Raw genomic sequence first — 16,136 nt, forward strand, 5'->3', positions numbered from 1 at the left:
TGTCATTACTGCAATATTACCAGTCAGTGTCATATTACTGACCAGGATAGATTAATAAGTCTGTTGCTTTGTGGGTGTGTGTGTGAAACCTGACAAAATATACCATCACATTGTGCTTTACAATTGTTTTTTACCTGTTGTGTCCAAACATCACAGCCTTCTTACGTTTCTCCTTATGTCCTCGTCCTGAATAAAAACCCCTTGTCTCTTACCTATTAAACTAGTCCGATATGGAAGAGCCGTACAGCTGTGCTTGATAGCAACCACACCCTGTTTCCCTCCCGTGTTCCACTTCAAATGCAGGAGCTCAGTATGAATGTAGGAAACAGGGTTAAACCCAGATGACTACTCCAGCAGTCAGCACTATTTTCAGAGCTGAGAGCTGTCCGACCACTTAGGAATCAAAGCCGGCACGTCTGCGTAAGCTAAGCAGGAGAGCACACCACGCTCGCTCACATGAGTTAAAGCACCGAGACATTTCACACAGTTAATCATCATCAGTCTGCACACACACAGTCTTTCCAAAGTGCTGGCAGTAGTTTGAGTGTAGCATTTCAGAGACAGTTTAAAGAGCTCTGTCTTCCTCTCTCGGCTCCCGTCTTCTCTCCGCTCCTCGTTGTCTGCATCAGACAGCTCTCACGTAGCAGCTGTCCACTCGCCTGACCCACGTCAGCTCACTCTCAGCACTTGGTAAATGATACTGATGATGACAGTGATGCAGAGCTGTGGAACTTAGCACGTTCCTTTCATTGAGGTAGCTTTGTGATTGCACTGTGGCTTTGGAGATTAAAATCACTGTCATACAGTTCTCGTTCACCTGAAAAGAGTTTCTGAATTCTCTTTGTTTATATGTTTCTTGTGCATCTACGTTCTTGTTGATACAATGGGAACATTCTTTACACTTGCTCCTGATGGGAAGCATGCGTTGTGCCTTTCTGAAGAATCTTCTACCATTGCAAAGTGCATAGATTTTGTTTATATATATATTTTAAATATGCTCCCTTATTTGATGCCACAGCAAGCGTTCCAGCCAGTGAAACAGAGTCTGTGAACACCGAGAATCAGAACGGGGAGGATGAAAAGACGCCATGCTGCGGACCTCTGTGGTGAGAACTTTGCACCATGAACCTGTACACAGGATTTCTTTCGGTGTCACTAATTTCAGTCAGCACAGCCATTTTGCTGTGTCAGTGCCTGCTTTATCTCGTCATATGTGTTTAAAAAAACTGGTAAACTTCATGCTGCAAACATTGCAGCTGCACTTTTTTGGGGTTGATGTCAGTTAACTACATGCTAACAACTCATTTCTGTTACAAGATGCATTCATCAACTTTCACTTGTTCTTCTTTTCAGTCAAAAGATTTCAAAGTCAAAGTTCAGGTCAGTATATTTGTAGGTAGGCGTGTCTACATAGTGCATGTAGCTGTTAATATATGGTTTTTGCCTGCATTCAATCACACTGATTTTTATTTTGCTTGGCTTCTTTTTTACTGTATTTTTAATGAGATGTTACAGGGAATGATAAATCAACAACTTTTATATAGTCAGCATGTGCTATAAGGTATTTTTAGAGAATAGGCTTACACAGTACTTTTCAGCTCATTTACTGTACTGTATGACTTGCAGAAACGCATTGATGCAGTCCCCTGTGGGCATTCACCCATACTTCACTGCGTTCTTCTTATTACACACACTTTCGAGGCACACACTTTCGAGATTTTCTTAAAAACACTGCAGTGATGAGTTTGTTCCATTGTTTTGACTTCATAATCTGTGTGACTGCGTCTTGTGTTCTTTATGTGCAAACTGAGCCTCTATGTGCTGAAAGTGTCCTTTGCCATTGCAGTCGGCGCTGGCGCCGATGGAACAGATTTTGCCGCAGGAAGTGCCGTTTGGCTGTCAAGTCAGTGCCTTTCTATTGGCTGGTCATCATCCTTGTGTTCCTCAACACCCTGACCATATCATCAGAACATTACAACCAGCCTTTGTGGCTGACACAGGTGCAAGGTACGAATTACAAACGTCTCATTTTGAAATAAAATGAATGAATTTGTTTAAATGGGTTATCTTCTATTAATTAGTGTTTTTTAAAGGATTACTTAATATAACATGTTGTCATGATGTTCTCATGAAATATCAGAATATTTTTACTAATTTGATTTTTTTCCCCCCATCTTCTCTATTACTGTATGTATTTTGTGGATGACTAAGGCTAAATTGTTTTAAATGTCATGATTTTTATGCAAATAATGTGTTTCATTAATGTGAATTGTGTTACACCCCGGCCTAGGCAACCGGAGTGCAACACGAAAAAAAGTAAAAATAAAGAAAAAAAAACCACACAAAAACCCCACTAAAGCTCACCACCAAAATCCCGAAACGAAAGTATTTACAACAAACTATTTATTTACAACAAAACACCAAACTATTTACAACACGGGGGAGATCGCGACCATGACACACTGAAACACAGGGTTTAAATACATAGAGGGAGCAATCAGGAAAATGGACAACAGGAGGGAAACACAGCTGGGGCAAATTAGAACTGACGAGACAGGGAAACGTAAACTGAAAACACTAAGATAACACAGACTTTCAAAGTAAAACAGGAAACACATAACAGTCACGCCAAAAACAACACACCGACAACACCGAAACGTAACAGTTCCCCCCACCCAAAAATCAAACATTTAACACCAAGTGAAAAGTTTGATCCAGACAGACGAAGCCGATGAAGGCTGGAGCGGTCCCACTGACCCTCCAGCAGACGACGAAGGCTGGAGCGGTCCCACGGACCCTCCAGCGAAGGCGGATGAAGGCTGGAGCGGTCCCACGGACCCTCCAGCGACGACAAAGGCTGGGGCGGTCCCACGGACCCTCCAGCGACGACAAAGGCTGGGGCGGTCCCACGGACCCTCCCCTCAGCGAAGGCAGACGAAGCTGATGAAGGCTGGAGCGGTCCCACTGACCCTCCAGCAGACGACGAAGGCTGGAGCGGTCCCTTGGACCCTCCAGCGAAGGCGGATGAAGGCTGGAGCGGTCCCACGGACCCTCCAGCAGACGACAAAGGCTGAGGCGGTCCCACGGACCCTCCAGCGACGGCGGATGAAAACAGACAAAGCTGATGGAGGCTGGAGCGGTCCCACGGACCCTCCAGCAGACGACGAAGACTGGTGCGGTCCCCCGGACCCTCCAGCAAAGGCAGATGAAGGCTGGAGCGGTCCCTCGGACCCTCCAGCGAAGGCGGATGGCTGAAGCGAAGGCAGACGAAGATGATGAAGGCTGGAGCGGTCCCACTGACCCTCCAGCAGACGACGAAGGCTGGAGCGGTCCCTCGGACCCTCCAGCGAAGGCGGATGAAGGCTGGAGCGGTCCCACGGACCCTCCAGCGACGACAAAGGCTGGGGCGGTCCCCGGACCCCCCAGCGAAGGCAATCCCGGACCCCCCCAGCGAAGGCAATCCCGGACGAGTCCCCATATGTTACACCCCGGCCTAGGCAACCGGAGTGCAACACGAAAAAAAGTAAAAATAAAGAAAAAAAACACACACAAAAACCCCACTAAAGCTCACCACCAAAATCCCGAAACGAAAGTATTTACAACAAACTATTTATTTACAACAAAACACCAAACTATTTACAACACGGGGGAGATCGCGACCATGACACACTGAAACACAGGGTTTAAATACATAGAGGGAGCAATCAGGAAAATGGACAACAGGAGGGAAACACAGCTGGGGCAAATTAGAACTGACGAGACAGGGAAACGTAAACTGAAAACACTAAGATAACACAGACTTTCAAAGTAAAACAGGAAACACATAACAGTCACGCCAAAAACAACACACCGACAACACCGAAACGTAACAATTGTGTAGATTCATAGCAAGATTTTGTCTAACTGTGATAAAAAAATAAAGAAATAGAAATAAAAAATAGAAATGAGGTTGAAGTAAAAAAGAGTAATAATTAAATGAAGTGCACACAAAGAAAAAGCTACAAGAAGCTGCAAGAAGGTGTAATATAAAATATTTGTGCAACCAGAGGTTTGATCTACTATATGTTGCATTAAAAGACAGAAAACCCCTCCAATACATAATGCATCACTCTCTTTCACTATTTATTCATCTGATTTAATATCTTTTCCTCTGCTTTTCAGATGTGGCCAACAAGGTGCTGCTGGCCCTGTTCACATGTGAAATGTTGGTAAAGATGTACAGTCTTGGGCTGCAGGCTTATTTTGTGTCACTCTTCAACCGCTTTGACTGCTTTGTTGTGTGCGGAGGAATCACTGAAACCATTCTGGTGGAGCTGGAAATCATGTCTCCACTCGGTATCTCTGTGTTCCGCTGCGTGCGCCTGCTGAGGATTTTCAAGGTCACACGGTAAGACTGTCAACATGCTGTGCGTTCGTGCTCGTGTGTTCACAGTCTCGTGCCTGTGGAGTTCGATTAAAATCCCGTCCGTCCTCCTCTCTCTTGGTCGACCTTCTGTTTAGACACTGGCAGTCTCTGAGTAACCTGGTGGCATCGCTGCTCAACTCCATGAAGTCCATTGCTTCCCTGCTTCTGCTGCTCTTCCTCTTCATCATCATCTTCTCCCTGCTCGGCATGCAGGTGTTTGGTGGAAAATTCAACTTTGACGAAACCCAGACAAAAAGGAGCACCTTTGACAACTTTCCCCAGGCCCTCCTCACTGTGTTTCAGGTATTAACAGAGTTCAGATAATGTCATACAGTAAAATCTGACTGTTAAATACAAATACGCAGCAAGTGAAATAGGCTGAAAATGTAAATAAAATTGGTGAAGGGTGTGTTTCATACAGATGTAGAAGAATTTGTGGCAGACTAAACAGATTCTGTGAACAAGCCATTATATGAGTCAGTATTTGCCCATTTTAGAGATTTTGGTGTATATGTCAGTTCAGAAGTAACAAGAAGTTGTAGAACAGATTTATAAAAACAACTAAACATTCAAGGATCGTGAGTGTGCCTGAAGGCTGAACTCTTGAGAGAAGTTTTTCAAAAGAACATTTTGATCTCTTTATATGGCATGGTTTGTGAGCGGCAGGCTGAAAGGTTGTGGCAGATTGAGCACAGCGGACTAAAGTGAGACACTGTAGACGGGAGAATTGTACCACAGATGAATGAGCAGACAGACACCACACATGAGGAGACACAGGTTAGCAAAAACACAGAATTGAAGTGCTGCTAGTAAACCTCTGGAGAGAGGTGATGTACAACCAGGGCATACATGCAGGAGGGGCTGGACTGGAGATTGGATTTTAGTCAGGAAAAGCACAGCCTGAAATATTACTACTATTACTACTTTTAGGTAGCCACTATTAGGAATACATGTTCAACTGCTGGTTAATACAAATATGTAATCATGTGGCAACAACTCACGACATTAGGGTAAGTAGGCGTGATCAAGACAACCTGCTGAAACTCAAACTGAACCATCAGAATGGAGAAGAAAGGTGATTTAAGTGACTTTGAATGTGGCATAGTGGTTGGTTCCAGATAGGATGCTCTGAGTATTTCAGAAAGTGCTGATCTGCCGGGATTTTACAACACAACCATCTTTATTATTTACAGAGAATGGTCTGAACAGAAGAAGTTATCCAGTCACCAGCAGTTCTCTGGCAAAAATGCCTTGTTGATATCAAAGGTCAAATGAGCAGATGAGCTACAGCAGCTAAGAATAGGAAACAGAGGCAGTTCACACTGGGTCACCAAAATTGAATAATAGAAGACTGGGAAAATGTTGCCTGATCTCATTAGTCTTGAATTCTGCTGTGAAATTCAGATGATGGGGTCTGAATTTGGCATTTGGCAGATCTGAATCCAGTTTAACACCTGGGATGTGGTGGAATGGGAGATTTACATCATGCAGCCGATCAATCAGCAGCAACGCTGTGATGCTGTCATGTCAGTATGGCACCAAATCTCTGAGGACTATTTGTGGCACCGTGTTGAACCTGTGTCATGAAGAATTAAAGCAGTTCTGAAGGCTAAGGGAAATACCAAGGTGTACCTAAAAAAGTGGCCGTGAGTGTCAATTCCTAAAACAATTCGGCATAAGACCATAACGTCAAAATGCATATGAATGCCAGTAAACTTGTTTCAACATCCACATCATACCCACAATCACTGCAAATTTACTGCAGCTCTAACATGTTCATTGTAGCCACCCTGCATCGTATAAAGCAGCTGCCACTTATTATGCTTGATGTTTTTCAGTTGTTGTGTTTCTCACATAATAAATATTGTGAACTATTCAGATTCTGACTGGAGAAGACTGGAATGCTGTAATGTATGATGGGATCATGGCGTATGGTGGCCCGTCCTCCTCTGGAATGATTGTGTGCTTTTACTTCATCATCCTATTCATCTGTGGAAACTGTATCCTCGCTCACACTGACAAAGGTGTAGCTGTTACAAAGAAAACAATAATTCTTTGTATCCACTGCAGACATGTGTTATTGATTAGTCACTAGAATTTTACTTTATTCGTAGTGGGAGAGTTGTTCTCGACTTAACACTTTACTCAGATATCCTCTTGAATGTCTTCTTGGCTATCGCTGTGGACAACTTGGCAGATGCAGAATCTCTCAACACAGATGAAGGAGACAAAAAAGGGTGACCGTCCAATATGTCTCTCTCTGACAACGAATTACTTCAAATATTTGCTTGGATAATTGGTCAAACTCCAGTCTGCATTTATAAAAATATCTGTGTTCATTACAGGGACAAAAAAGATGATGATAAAGATGACAAGGTATTCTTTTTTAAATTTTATTAAGTCAGAAAACATGTTTACAGTTTGAAAAGTTACGCGTGTTACACATTACATATTTCCTGCTTTCGTTTAAGGAGGAGGAGGAGGACAATGACGACACTGCAGCGGAGGAGGAGGATCCTGAAGTCCCATCGGGGCCTCGGCCGGTCATCTCCGACCTGGTAAAGAAGGAGAAGATCACTCCTATCCCAGAGGGAAGTGCCTTCTTCATCTTCAGCAACACAAACCCGTAAGCTGAAATTATGTTTGTGCAGACACAAACAGGTCGCTATTCATATCACACTGATGTCTGCTGTGTTTTTGTTGTTGTTTTTCTTCAGGGTTCGTGTGTTTTGCCACAGACTCATTAATCATCACATTTTCACCAACCTCATCCTGGTGTTCATCATGCTCAGCTCCGTCTCCCTCGCTGCTGAGGATCCAATCCGAAACTTCTCAGCTCGCAATATTGTAAGTTTATAAACCCTGTCATAAAATTTTTGAACTTCAAATGAACAGATTAATAAAGTCACATAAATGAAGTAAAATAATTTAAAAATAACTTTTCTCATGTTTGCCTTTGCGTAACAGTTTGTGATGCTTCTATAAATGACCGTACTCTTGGTTTTGCATGTTTTAGCCCATTTATTGTAATTACTACAATCAGGGATCTCAGACTCTTTTTACATTGTGGGCCACATAGGAAGTCTGTCAGCACAATTCTTTGGGCTTAAATTAGTCAAAATTGACATGTACAGATAAAGTTCTGGGAGCTCATGGCCTGTTCTGCAATCATGAAAAAAGGTTTTTGGTCATTCCCAGAAAATGTAATTTTTTCCAATTTGTTAAGACTGTGGACCCACTATAAAAAATGCACAATTCTATAGATAATGAAAAACAAGAATTTTTCTGTTTATCTATTACTTGACTTAAGTGCAGTATGAATGGCGGTAGGTGAGCTTTTTATCAGTAGAAAAAGCTGTAAAACCTTTGAAAATACGGTTAGAAATTCGAAATTTGTGTCCCCCAGTGAGCTGGATTGGAGTCTTTGTCACCTGAGCCTTGTGCTTGGCATCCCTGCTATAGCTGATCTTTGTACTTTATATGGATGATTTTGCAAAGCATACTCTACATGAGTTTATACACTTTTGTAAAAACATAAAAAAGTAACAAAACAAAAGATGCATTTTACTTTTAATATAAATCACTTATTTTCCATAGTAATCAGTAATAGGATGACATTCAATACTCTTTTTACTGCAGTGAAAATGGTATGTATTAAATTCATGTCTGTTATTTCTGCACTTCACAATTTCTTTATCTTGAGCCATGTGATTTATTCTCTCTTTAACCTAGACAAGAAAGCATTAGATACAGTTTATTTTCTAAAACATACATTCAGTGTAATTGTCCTGTCAGGACACCGGGATAAGTACTTGAAAATCTAGTGTCTATATTGAAAGCGGACATCTGATCGCTCTGTTCCTTCTGGTCCTTTCCAAGATATAGAGATCAAGTCGTTAATGGCAGCCTTTTAAATCTAAGACACTTCAAGTTCACATTGTCCTTTTATAGTATTGTTTGTCTTTTATTGTTTTGCATGTGATTGCAGTACATTTAGTAGAGCTTTTGATTAATTAGTTGGGCATGCATGTGCTTTACAAGAAAATAAGAAACACAGTAGTCCATCAGACTAGTTCCTGGTTTCTGTTCCTCGATTTGCACTTCCATTTAAAAGCAGATTGAAGCTCCTTGTCTGCTTCAAGGTGCAGACTCGTTTTTTATGAGCTAAAACAGGCAAAAACAGCTGTAAGGTCAGTAAGTAACTTTGCTGTGAGTTCTTCACTCTAACAAATCCTTTCCAGAAAATGCTTTCATTTTTTTCCCCTTTCATCTTGTTAACATGTAATGTATGACGCTGCACAATGAACTGTCTTTGTTAAACATCTACGTTGCTTCTTGCAGATACTTGGTTACTTTGACTATGCTTTCACGGCTATCTTTACTGTTGAGATCGTTTTGAAGGTAAATTCCCTGTGTCCCCTGTGCGTGCTGTAACTAACCACACCCCAATAACATTCCAAACGTCTCGTTGCCTTCCAGGTCCTAGGCTATGCAGATTATGTCTTCACTAGTATGTTTACATTTGAGATCGTATTGAAGGTAACCCCTTAAATGACAACGAGAGCCTTGCTGCATTCTCTCCTTGTGTGTCACCCGCCACTCAGTACAACCTGGCTTGTTTGTTTCCTTTCTCTTATTTACTTTTTTCTTCATGGCACCTCTTTTAAAAAGCAAAAAAAAAAAACAGCAAAAAAAAAAAGAAGAAGAAGATGAAGCGAATTTTGGAATTGTTAGTCACTATTTTGAACACACGAACACAAACACAAGATTTGCTCAAATTGCACTGATGAAAGAACTGTTAGGGGAAGGAAACATCATGAACATTTACATTATACTCACATGGGTGTCACTTCATTCGGGCAGTCATTGCTGAAATGATTTTGATGATGCAGATATGTAATACGTAATGCAACCCCCTCCCGTGCGATGCAACACAATTTTTTAACGGGCTGCTCAGACATATCAGAGCATTGGCTGAAGTTGAGTTTGAGGTCATCTTCAGAGTGGCGGTGATTGAAAGTCGAAAATCAACTCCAGTCAAAGCTAACTCCATGCCTCTCGTACTGACTGCTCCTCAGATTACCCATAAAAGAGGGGGCAAAATCAACCATGCTCCTGCCGAGCATGGTTCAGTCTGCTTTCCCCGACTGAGTGCATAGAAATGTGGAGTTTTCTCTGCAGCTTTTTTCTTTCTTTTTTCAGTGGGAGTGGGCAAACACTTGCCAACCCAGTGCTGTTTGACTCTAAATCGTCCACTGCTCTTAGTGAGCAACTTCATCCAGTCCTTGTCTGCAGGTCTCCACATTTACATGCACTCTTGGAAGGAATCCTTTACTTTTATTATTTGAAGAAGAGTTATTTTGGCTGGTTTTTCTTCTCTGCCTGCTGATCTCTGGAGTTTTAATTGGGAGCTGCTTCCCCTTACGCTGAACTATTAAAGAACATAATGGAATGTGCTTTAAGCCGACGGTCCACATGAATGTGACAGTAAGGCCATTTCTATTTTCCAATCTCTATAACTAGAGCTCTTGCAGGTAGTAAATATCCCTGACGTCATGGCAACAAAATGCATGTTTTATTGCCTCCCATAGTAGATTGCGAAATGAATGACTTACTACTACATTCATGTAGCTAAGGGCCGTGGGGGTGGCGATGGTAGATTTTAGCCTCCTGTTTCACTGCTCTGAACTCGCCACCCCGAATCAGAGTGATCTATAAGAGTGTGGAGACGTGTGCGGGCGTGTGTGTTTGACTGTGAGATAATGGGAATGAGTGCTGAGAATGAGTTTTTCCTATTTAAACTGTTAGCTCAGTGTGTTTGTTTGTTTCTGTTGGAGTGTGAGGAGTGCAACACTGTATTTGTTTCTGGATGCTACATGTTTTTTTGTTTTTTTTGGTCATTTGCTCTTTTAACTTCCTCTGTCCTCTCCTTAGATGACGACATATGGAGCTTTTCTTCATAAAGGAGCATTCTGCAGGAATTACTTCAACCTTCTGGACCTGCTGGTGGTGGGAGTCTCCCTCGTTTCCTTTGGCATTCAGTGAGTACAGAAAAACCAGAACATATTTGCATTAAGCTTTTTGCACAAACAAAAAGGTTTCATTCATAAGAAAAATAGTTAAAGGAAGAAAGTTAGGAAATAAACTAAAATCCCCTTTGAGCAATAATATAGAGGTGAAAAGAAGTTCAATCATCTGAGCACTTTATGTCATTTTTGATCTTTTGGTTGAAGCAGGCCATACAAGCAGAGTGCAGCAGTTACTCCTCCTGAAGTGGTTCTTGACCCCTAAAAAAGCTCATATTTCTCTGATTCTTCTTTTTTACAAACTGTTATTATTATTTGTTTACACTCAGGTCTTCTGCCATCTCTGTGGTGAAGATTCTCAGGGTCCTTCGAGTACTTCGACCCCTGAGGGCCATCAATAGAGCCAAAGGCCTGAAGGTGGGTGCTACTCGAGACCTTTTCTAGCATGTCTACAATAGCCACTATCTGAAACCTTAGCTTTAAACATTTTTATCTGTGTCTTACAGCACGTTGTGCAGTGTGTGTTTGTGGCCATCAGAACTATCGGTAACATCATGATCGTCACCACGCTGCTTCAGTTCATGTTTGCCTGTATAGGCGTGCAGCTGTTCAAGGTGAGCATCTCTGAGTTTGAAAAACATCAATAATACACATCAATCCAAAGAAGTTCAAAATGTGTAATAACAGCAAAAACGTTTCCTTTTCCTTTTTCCAGGGAAAATTCTATCGCTGCACAGATGAAGCTAAGTCCAGCCCAGAAGAGTGCAAGTGAGTTTCATCCCATCTTGCTCCTGAACTGCAGATGTCCTGGTTTAACATCACATGTTGGACTTAAACCTCCATGCAACATGTTTTGTCACAGGGGCACCTACATCCTGTACAAAGATGGAGACGTGAACCAGCCAACTGTCCACAAACGGGTGTGGCACAACAGTGACTTTAACTTTGACAACGTCCTCATGGCCATGATGGCTCTGTTCACTGTGTCCACCTTTGAAGGCTGGCCTGCGTAAGATTGAAAGATATCATCACTGAGCTGATTACGTTTTAGATAATGTACGGAGAAAGCCTGAATTTGTGAATCTGAATCACGTGTTGGCTTGTTCTCATCTTTCTTTAGGTTATTGTACAAGGCCATTGACTCCAACAGGGAAAACCTTGGTCCCATTTACAACTACCGCGTGGAGATTTCCATCTTCTTCATCATCTACATCATCATCATCGCCTTTTTCATGATGAACATCTTTGTAGGTTTTGTGATCGTCACATTTCAGGAACAGGGAGAGAAGGAGTATAAAAACTGTGAACTCGACAAGAACCAGGTCAGAGTCATTAGAAGCACAAAACATTATGTGTAAAGTATGACGATTAGTTTTGAAGGCTTTTCTCTGGGGTTCCTCTCACTTTGTGTCAAGAAAAACAAAACATCAACAAAGTAGCAAGACAGATGACGTTCTAATGCTGATGACCTCCTTTACATTTTTAATATTGTGTCTCATTTAAAAGGGAACGTTAAGATTGTTCTTAAATGATGATGTTAAATATTTTGTGTATTTGTGTGCAGCGTCAGTGCGTGGAATACGCTCTTAAAGCCCGTCCTCTGAGGAGATACATCCCAAAGAACCCATACCAGTACAAGTTCTGGTATGTGGTGAACTCCACTGGGTTTGAGTACATCATGTTTGTGCTCATCATGCTCAACACACTCTGCCTGGCTGTACAGGTAAGAAGTCAAGTATTTACCTGCCAGACAACCAGTCATCAAAGAGTCTTTGAAGTTATGGATTTTTCTACTTGGAGAAACTTTTGTTGAAGCATACACTTGTGCCACATGAGTGACCTCGGTTTGAATTTTCTGGGACGTCTGTTAAAGATTGTGGCATTGCGTTAACACACACCTGAATGCTTCAAACCGGCAAACTGCCAAAGCCTCTGTTATTTTATAGAGGTACTTGCTGATAATCATTTAACCAACCCCAGAACATGGCTGCTCCTTACCCTCTGAATGCTAATGGAAGCAATAAAGGTGTTTTTAGTTTTTTCCCACTACTGCATGGAGTCCACAAGACTGTAAATGTGCAGACTTAAATCATTAGAGTATCTCGTAAGTTGCTGTAAGTCTTTTCATTAGTATGGATGTGTCAGCCTGTAAAATGTCATTTTCAGTTGCTCAGGTTTTGCTATTTTTTCTTGACAGAATTATAAGAAGCAATGTGGTGAACATAAGTGCATGCAAAAGTACTAGAGTCACAGAAAAACATAAAAAATGCAAACAGACTGTTTGTTCAGACACATCGCATTACTTTCCCATTGTATATTGAATACATTGAATCTTTATGTTAACCGAACATCTCCATCTCTGTTTGCAGCACTACGGCCAGTCTGCACTCTTTAACTACGTGATGGATATTCTCAATATGGTCTTCACTGCTGTATTCACTGTGGAAATGGTTCTCAAACTCATCGCTTTCAAACCCAGGGTGAGCTGACATGAAGCATCAAATTAAGTCCAGCTATTAAACGGATGCATTTGCTGTGAAATGCTTTTGCTTATTAGAGTAACTTTTCAACATTATGAGATGAGTTAGAAGGACAATACCGCTCAGATGTATATACACTAACTAGTAGTCAGTTAGCTTAGCTAATCATAAAAAATATGAAGGGGGCAAAATGTGCCATACACAACTGGCAAACCCAAGAGCTGACTTTGAATGGTAGGTCAGTCCCCTTAGACACCTCAGTTCACATGTCCAGCCTTACAGCAGAAATAAACATGTTTGCAGCCTGCTATAGAAAGAGATTTGGTGGTAGCATCCAGAATACTAAACCATTACTTTACAGAACATCACAAACCCGTTCATAATGATGGTTATCCAGCTTTTATGTACAGTCTATGGTTATATTCAGTTTCTTTATACACTCAAAAAAATCTGTTGTTCGATGAACACAATTTAATCACAGCACCTTTTTCCACGTGATTTAACCAAGTACAATAACCCATTTTTGACCATGTCAAACCAACACATTTGGCATTTGATGGTTTAATGTAATCTGATTACTCTGGATCAACGTAGTATACTTACATTGACTTGAAGTGATTCATTTAAGTATGTAAAGTGAAATTTGTTTTAATTCTTTTTACACAAGTTAAAAACTTTAGGAAAAAATAATGAAATCTTGTTGTTTGAACAACTACTTTGTTAATCAAGGCAATTACTGCTAGTCTTTCTTAATGAACCAATATGGGGGTTGATTATTTCATAGAGACAAACAACCATTTGCACTTACATTCATGGGTAATCTAGAATCACCAATTAACTTAACCCTAATTACACACTGCAAACCAGCCAGATTGTGGATTTGAACCCAGGCCCTTCTTGCTGTGAGGCAACAGCACTAACCATCACACTATGCTGTCAATCCAGGCTTAACAAAACTAGGAAAGCTATGATTACAAGGCTTGATGCAGAATTTTCTGTATGTTTTTGTCCTTGACAGGTTAAACCACAATAAATAGCTATAGCATACACGTGGTGTGGGTGTAGTTGTCTGCCTCTTAAAACTCCAGCGATTTCCCTGCAGTTTGACATTTAATGCGATCTTGTGAATTTCGTGAGTCCAGGCAACTAACCACTCTTACTAGATTGTATCATGTCATCTCAACAAGAACAAATTAAGTTGCTGAATTTCATGCAGATGCTACATGATTTAATTACGTTCACCATAGAAACATGAAATTATTTAGTGCAAATTACAAGTTTGAATCTTGTACATGTAACAACCACCCAATTTCATTTTTTTGAGTGTACGAGCTTGCAGAAAATAACATTTCAGTATGACTGTTAGGTAAAGCAACGAGTGGTATCCATCTCTTCAGCATGTTTCTAAAACTGCGATTTGTAAAATGTTCAGTTATGTTTATTAAAGAAGCAGCATGTGGACATGTAAATATTTGTTTCCATTTCCCCTTTGGCGTCCCTGCCTGCTGACAGCTCTGTGTTGAGAAGAAGGACAGGATGCTAGTAAGACAAACACGTGTGGGGTGCCGTGCTTCCATTTTTAAGCTAAAAATAATCTTTTTTTTTAACCAATTTTTTAGTCACAGAGTGTTCATGTGTAATTTTATTGTTAGCATGGAATTTGTGCAAATTTAGTGTTCTGCAATCAGTCACAGTCTGTATAATCACGAGCCCTTCAGGTTAAGTAGCTAGCAGGGGTTTCCGTGTGTCCTTAAATAAGCAGTTCGTTGATTTAAATTTCAGTGTGAGAGTAAAGCCTTCTTGTTCTTGTGCTGATATCACATTTGACTCGCCCCACCACACGCTCAACCTCACTCAGGGATATTTTGGGGATGCCTGGAATGTGTTCGACGCCCTGGTTGTGATTGGCAGCATAGTAGACATTGTTCTCAGTGAGATTGATGTAAGTAAGCTCAGCTTGAAGCACCCCGCTGCTCTTTGACTTCTTTCCTTTCAGACCACCTCCACAGCAGGTTTTAGGGGCAGGACTCTGATTTCTGCTGCTTTGTCTAACTTTTTCCTCCTTTCTTTCTCTCTCCAACCCTTCTATTTCATTACAACGACTTCCTTTAAATTTCCACTCTTGTCTGATTGTCTTCCCCTATCCCTTCCCTTGGTCTCTCACTTTCATCCCCATCATTTCCCCTTACATGTACCTTCGTGCACTAACAGCACTATTTTGCTGATGCTTGGAACACATTTGATGCCTTAATTGTTGTCGGTAGTGTCGTCGATATCGCTATCACAGAAGTTAACGTAAGTACTTCTTCTTTCTGATTTGTAAGTTGAACTGAAGCCTTATAAGAAAGCCACCTGGCAAGTTTTAGTGTTATTAGCTTAAATTTACTGTGAATCTTATCTAGCTTCCGCTATAAAATATAATCGAAATGTTGAAAATGCATCCCTAATAAAAGAATTTAAAAAGTATGATTTAAAGCTGGCTGTTGGCTTTGTTTGTAAAACTTCAGTTTGATTTTCATGAAGCTTTTCTTTCATGCTAAATTGACCTAACTCAGATCTCTCCTGTTGGAGTTCTGCTTCTGTCTGTGCTGCTGTAACTTTTGTTGCAGTTTTTGACAGGACATCGCGACAAACTTGTTGATGAACGTGTTGATTATTCTGTTTATTCTTGGACATAGCAATGTCAAAACCTCACATTTCTTTGTGAACTGTGGCCAGAATTTGGTCCAGAGCAGGATGGTTTCTGATGTAGTTGTCTAACTCTTACTCTTGTTTATTTTGTTTCCATAGAAACTTGTAGAGGCAAGTATGGCAATGAAAAAATGTTGTTTGTGTGTAACCTTTTGTTGATGACAACTTTATCTTTGGGACCCCTTTGCTATGGACTAATGACAAAGACAAAGAGATTTTTGTAATTTCGCAGTACTTTAAAAAATTAATATAGAAGCTCATTAAAATAGTAGATGATTGCTTCTCTTTATAGCTTTCCCTTGATAAAAGAAACGTCTAAAAACAAAGACTGGACGTCTGCTTTTGTGCTTTTTTTGCTTTGAGCTTAGCTAGGACAAAAATAGTAAAAGAAAGTTCCAACAAACACCCAAATGTTGCATTTCCAGATAATAACTATGGTGAATATGGTGCTTACTATAGGGGTAGCATACCAAAGGCTTATCACCCAAACTGACCCTCCTCCCGCCTCCTGAGTGCTCTCATGTCTGAGCTGCA

General features: G+C 40.9%; 1 protein-coding gene across 2 annotated transcripts in view; it reads left to right on the top strand.

Annotated features, from left to right (window-relative positions):
• The window catches only part of cacna1da (calcium channel, voltage-dependent, L type, alpha 1D subunit, a), a 69,950-nt gene that overhangs the window by 37,145 nt on the left and 16,669 nt on the right, over positions 1-16,136 (top strand). For both annotated transcript variants that reach the window (XM_026167827.2, XM_026167831.2), the window contains 20 exons: positions 1,019-1,106; positions 1,354-1,380; positions 1,847-2,007; positions 4,162-4,387; positions 4,501-4,708; positions 6,285-6,405; positions 6,555-6,642; positions 6,751-6,781; positions 6,877-7,031; positions 7,123-7,252; positions 8,747-8,806; positions 10,340-10,446; positions 10,761-10,848; positions 10,938-11,045; positions 11,147-11,199; positions 11,294-11,440; positions 11,552-11,753; positions 11,996-12,154; positions 12,801-12,911; positions 15,123-15,206. In XM_026167827.2, coding sequence (XP_026023612.1) covers positions 1,019-1,106; positions 1,354-1,380; positions 1,847-2,007; positions 4,162-4,387; positions 4,501-4,708; positions 6,285-6,405; positions 6,555-6,642; positions 6,751-6,781; positions 6,877-7,031; positions 7,123-7,252; positions 8,747-8,806; positions 10,340-10,446; positions 10,761-10,848; positions 10,938-11,045; positions 11,147-11,199; positions 11,294-11,440; positions 11,552-11,753; positions 11,996-12,154; positions 12,801-12,911; positions 15,123-15,206 — 2,354 coding nt within the window. The remainder of the gene's footprint in view (positions 1-1,018; positions 1,107-1,353; positions 1,381-1,846; positions 2,008-4,161; positions 4,388-4,500; positions 4,709-6,284; positions 6,406-6,554; positions 6,643-6,750; positions 6,782-6,876; positions 7,032-7,122; positions 7,253-8,746; positions 8,807-10,339; positions 10,447-10,760; positions 10,849-10,937; positions 11,046-11,146; positions 11,200-11,293; positions 11,441-11,551; positions 11,754-11,995; positions 12,155-12,800; positions 12,912-15,122; positions 15,207-16,136) is intronic.

This window comes from Astatotilapia calliptera, chromosome 5 (assembly GCF_964374335.1).
Source record: "Astatotilapia calliptera chromosome 5, fAstCal68.1, whole genome shotgun sequence".
Lineage (NCBI taxonomy): Eukaryota > Metazoa > Chordata > Actinopteri > Cichliformes > Cichlidae > Astatotilapia > Astatotilapia calliptera.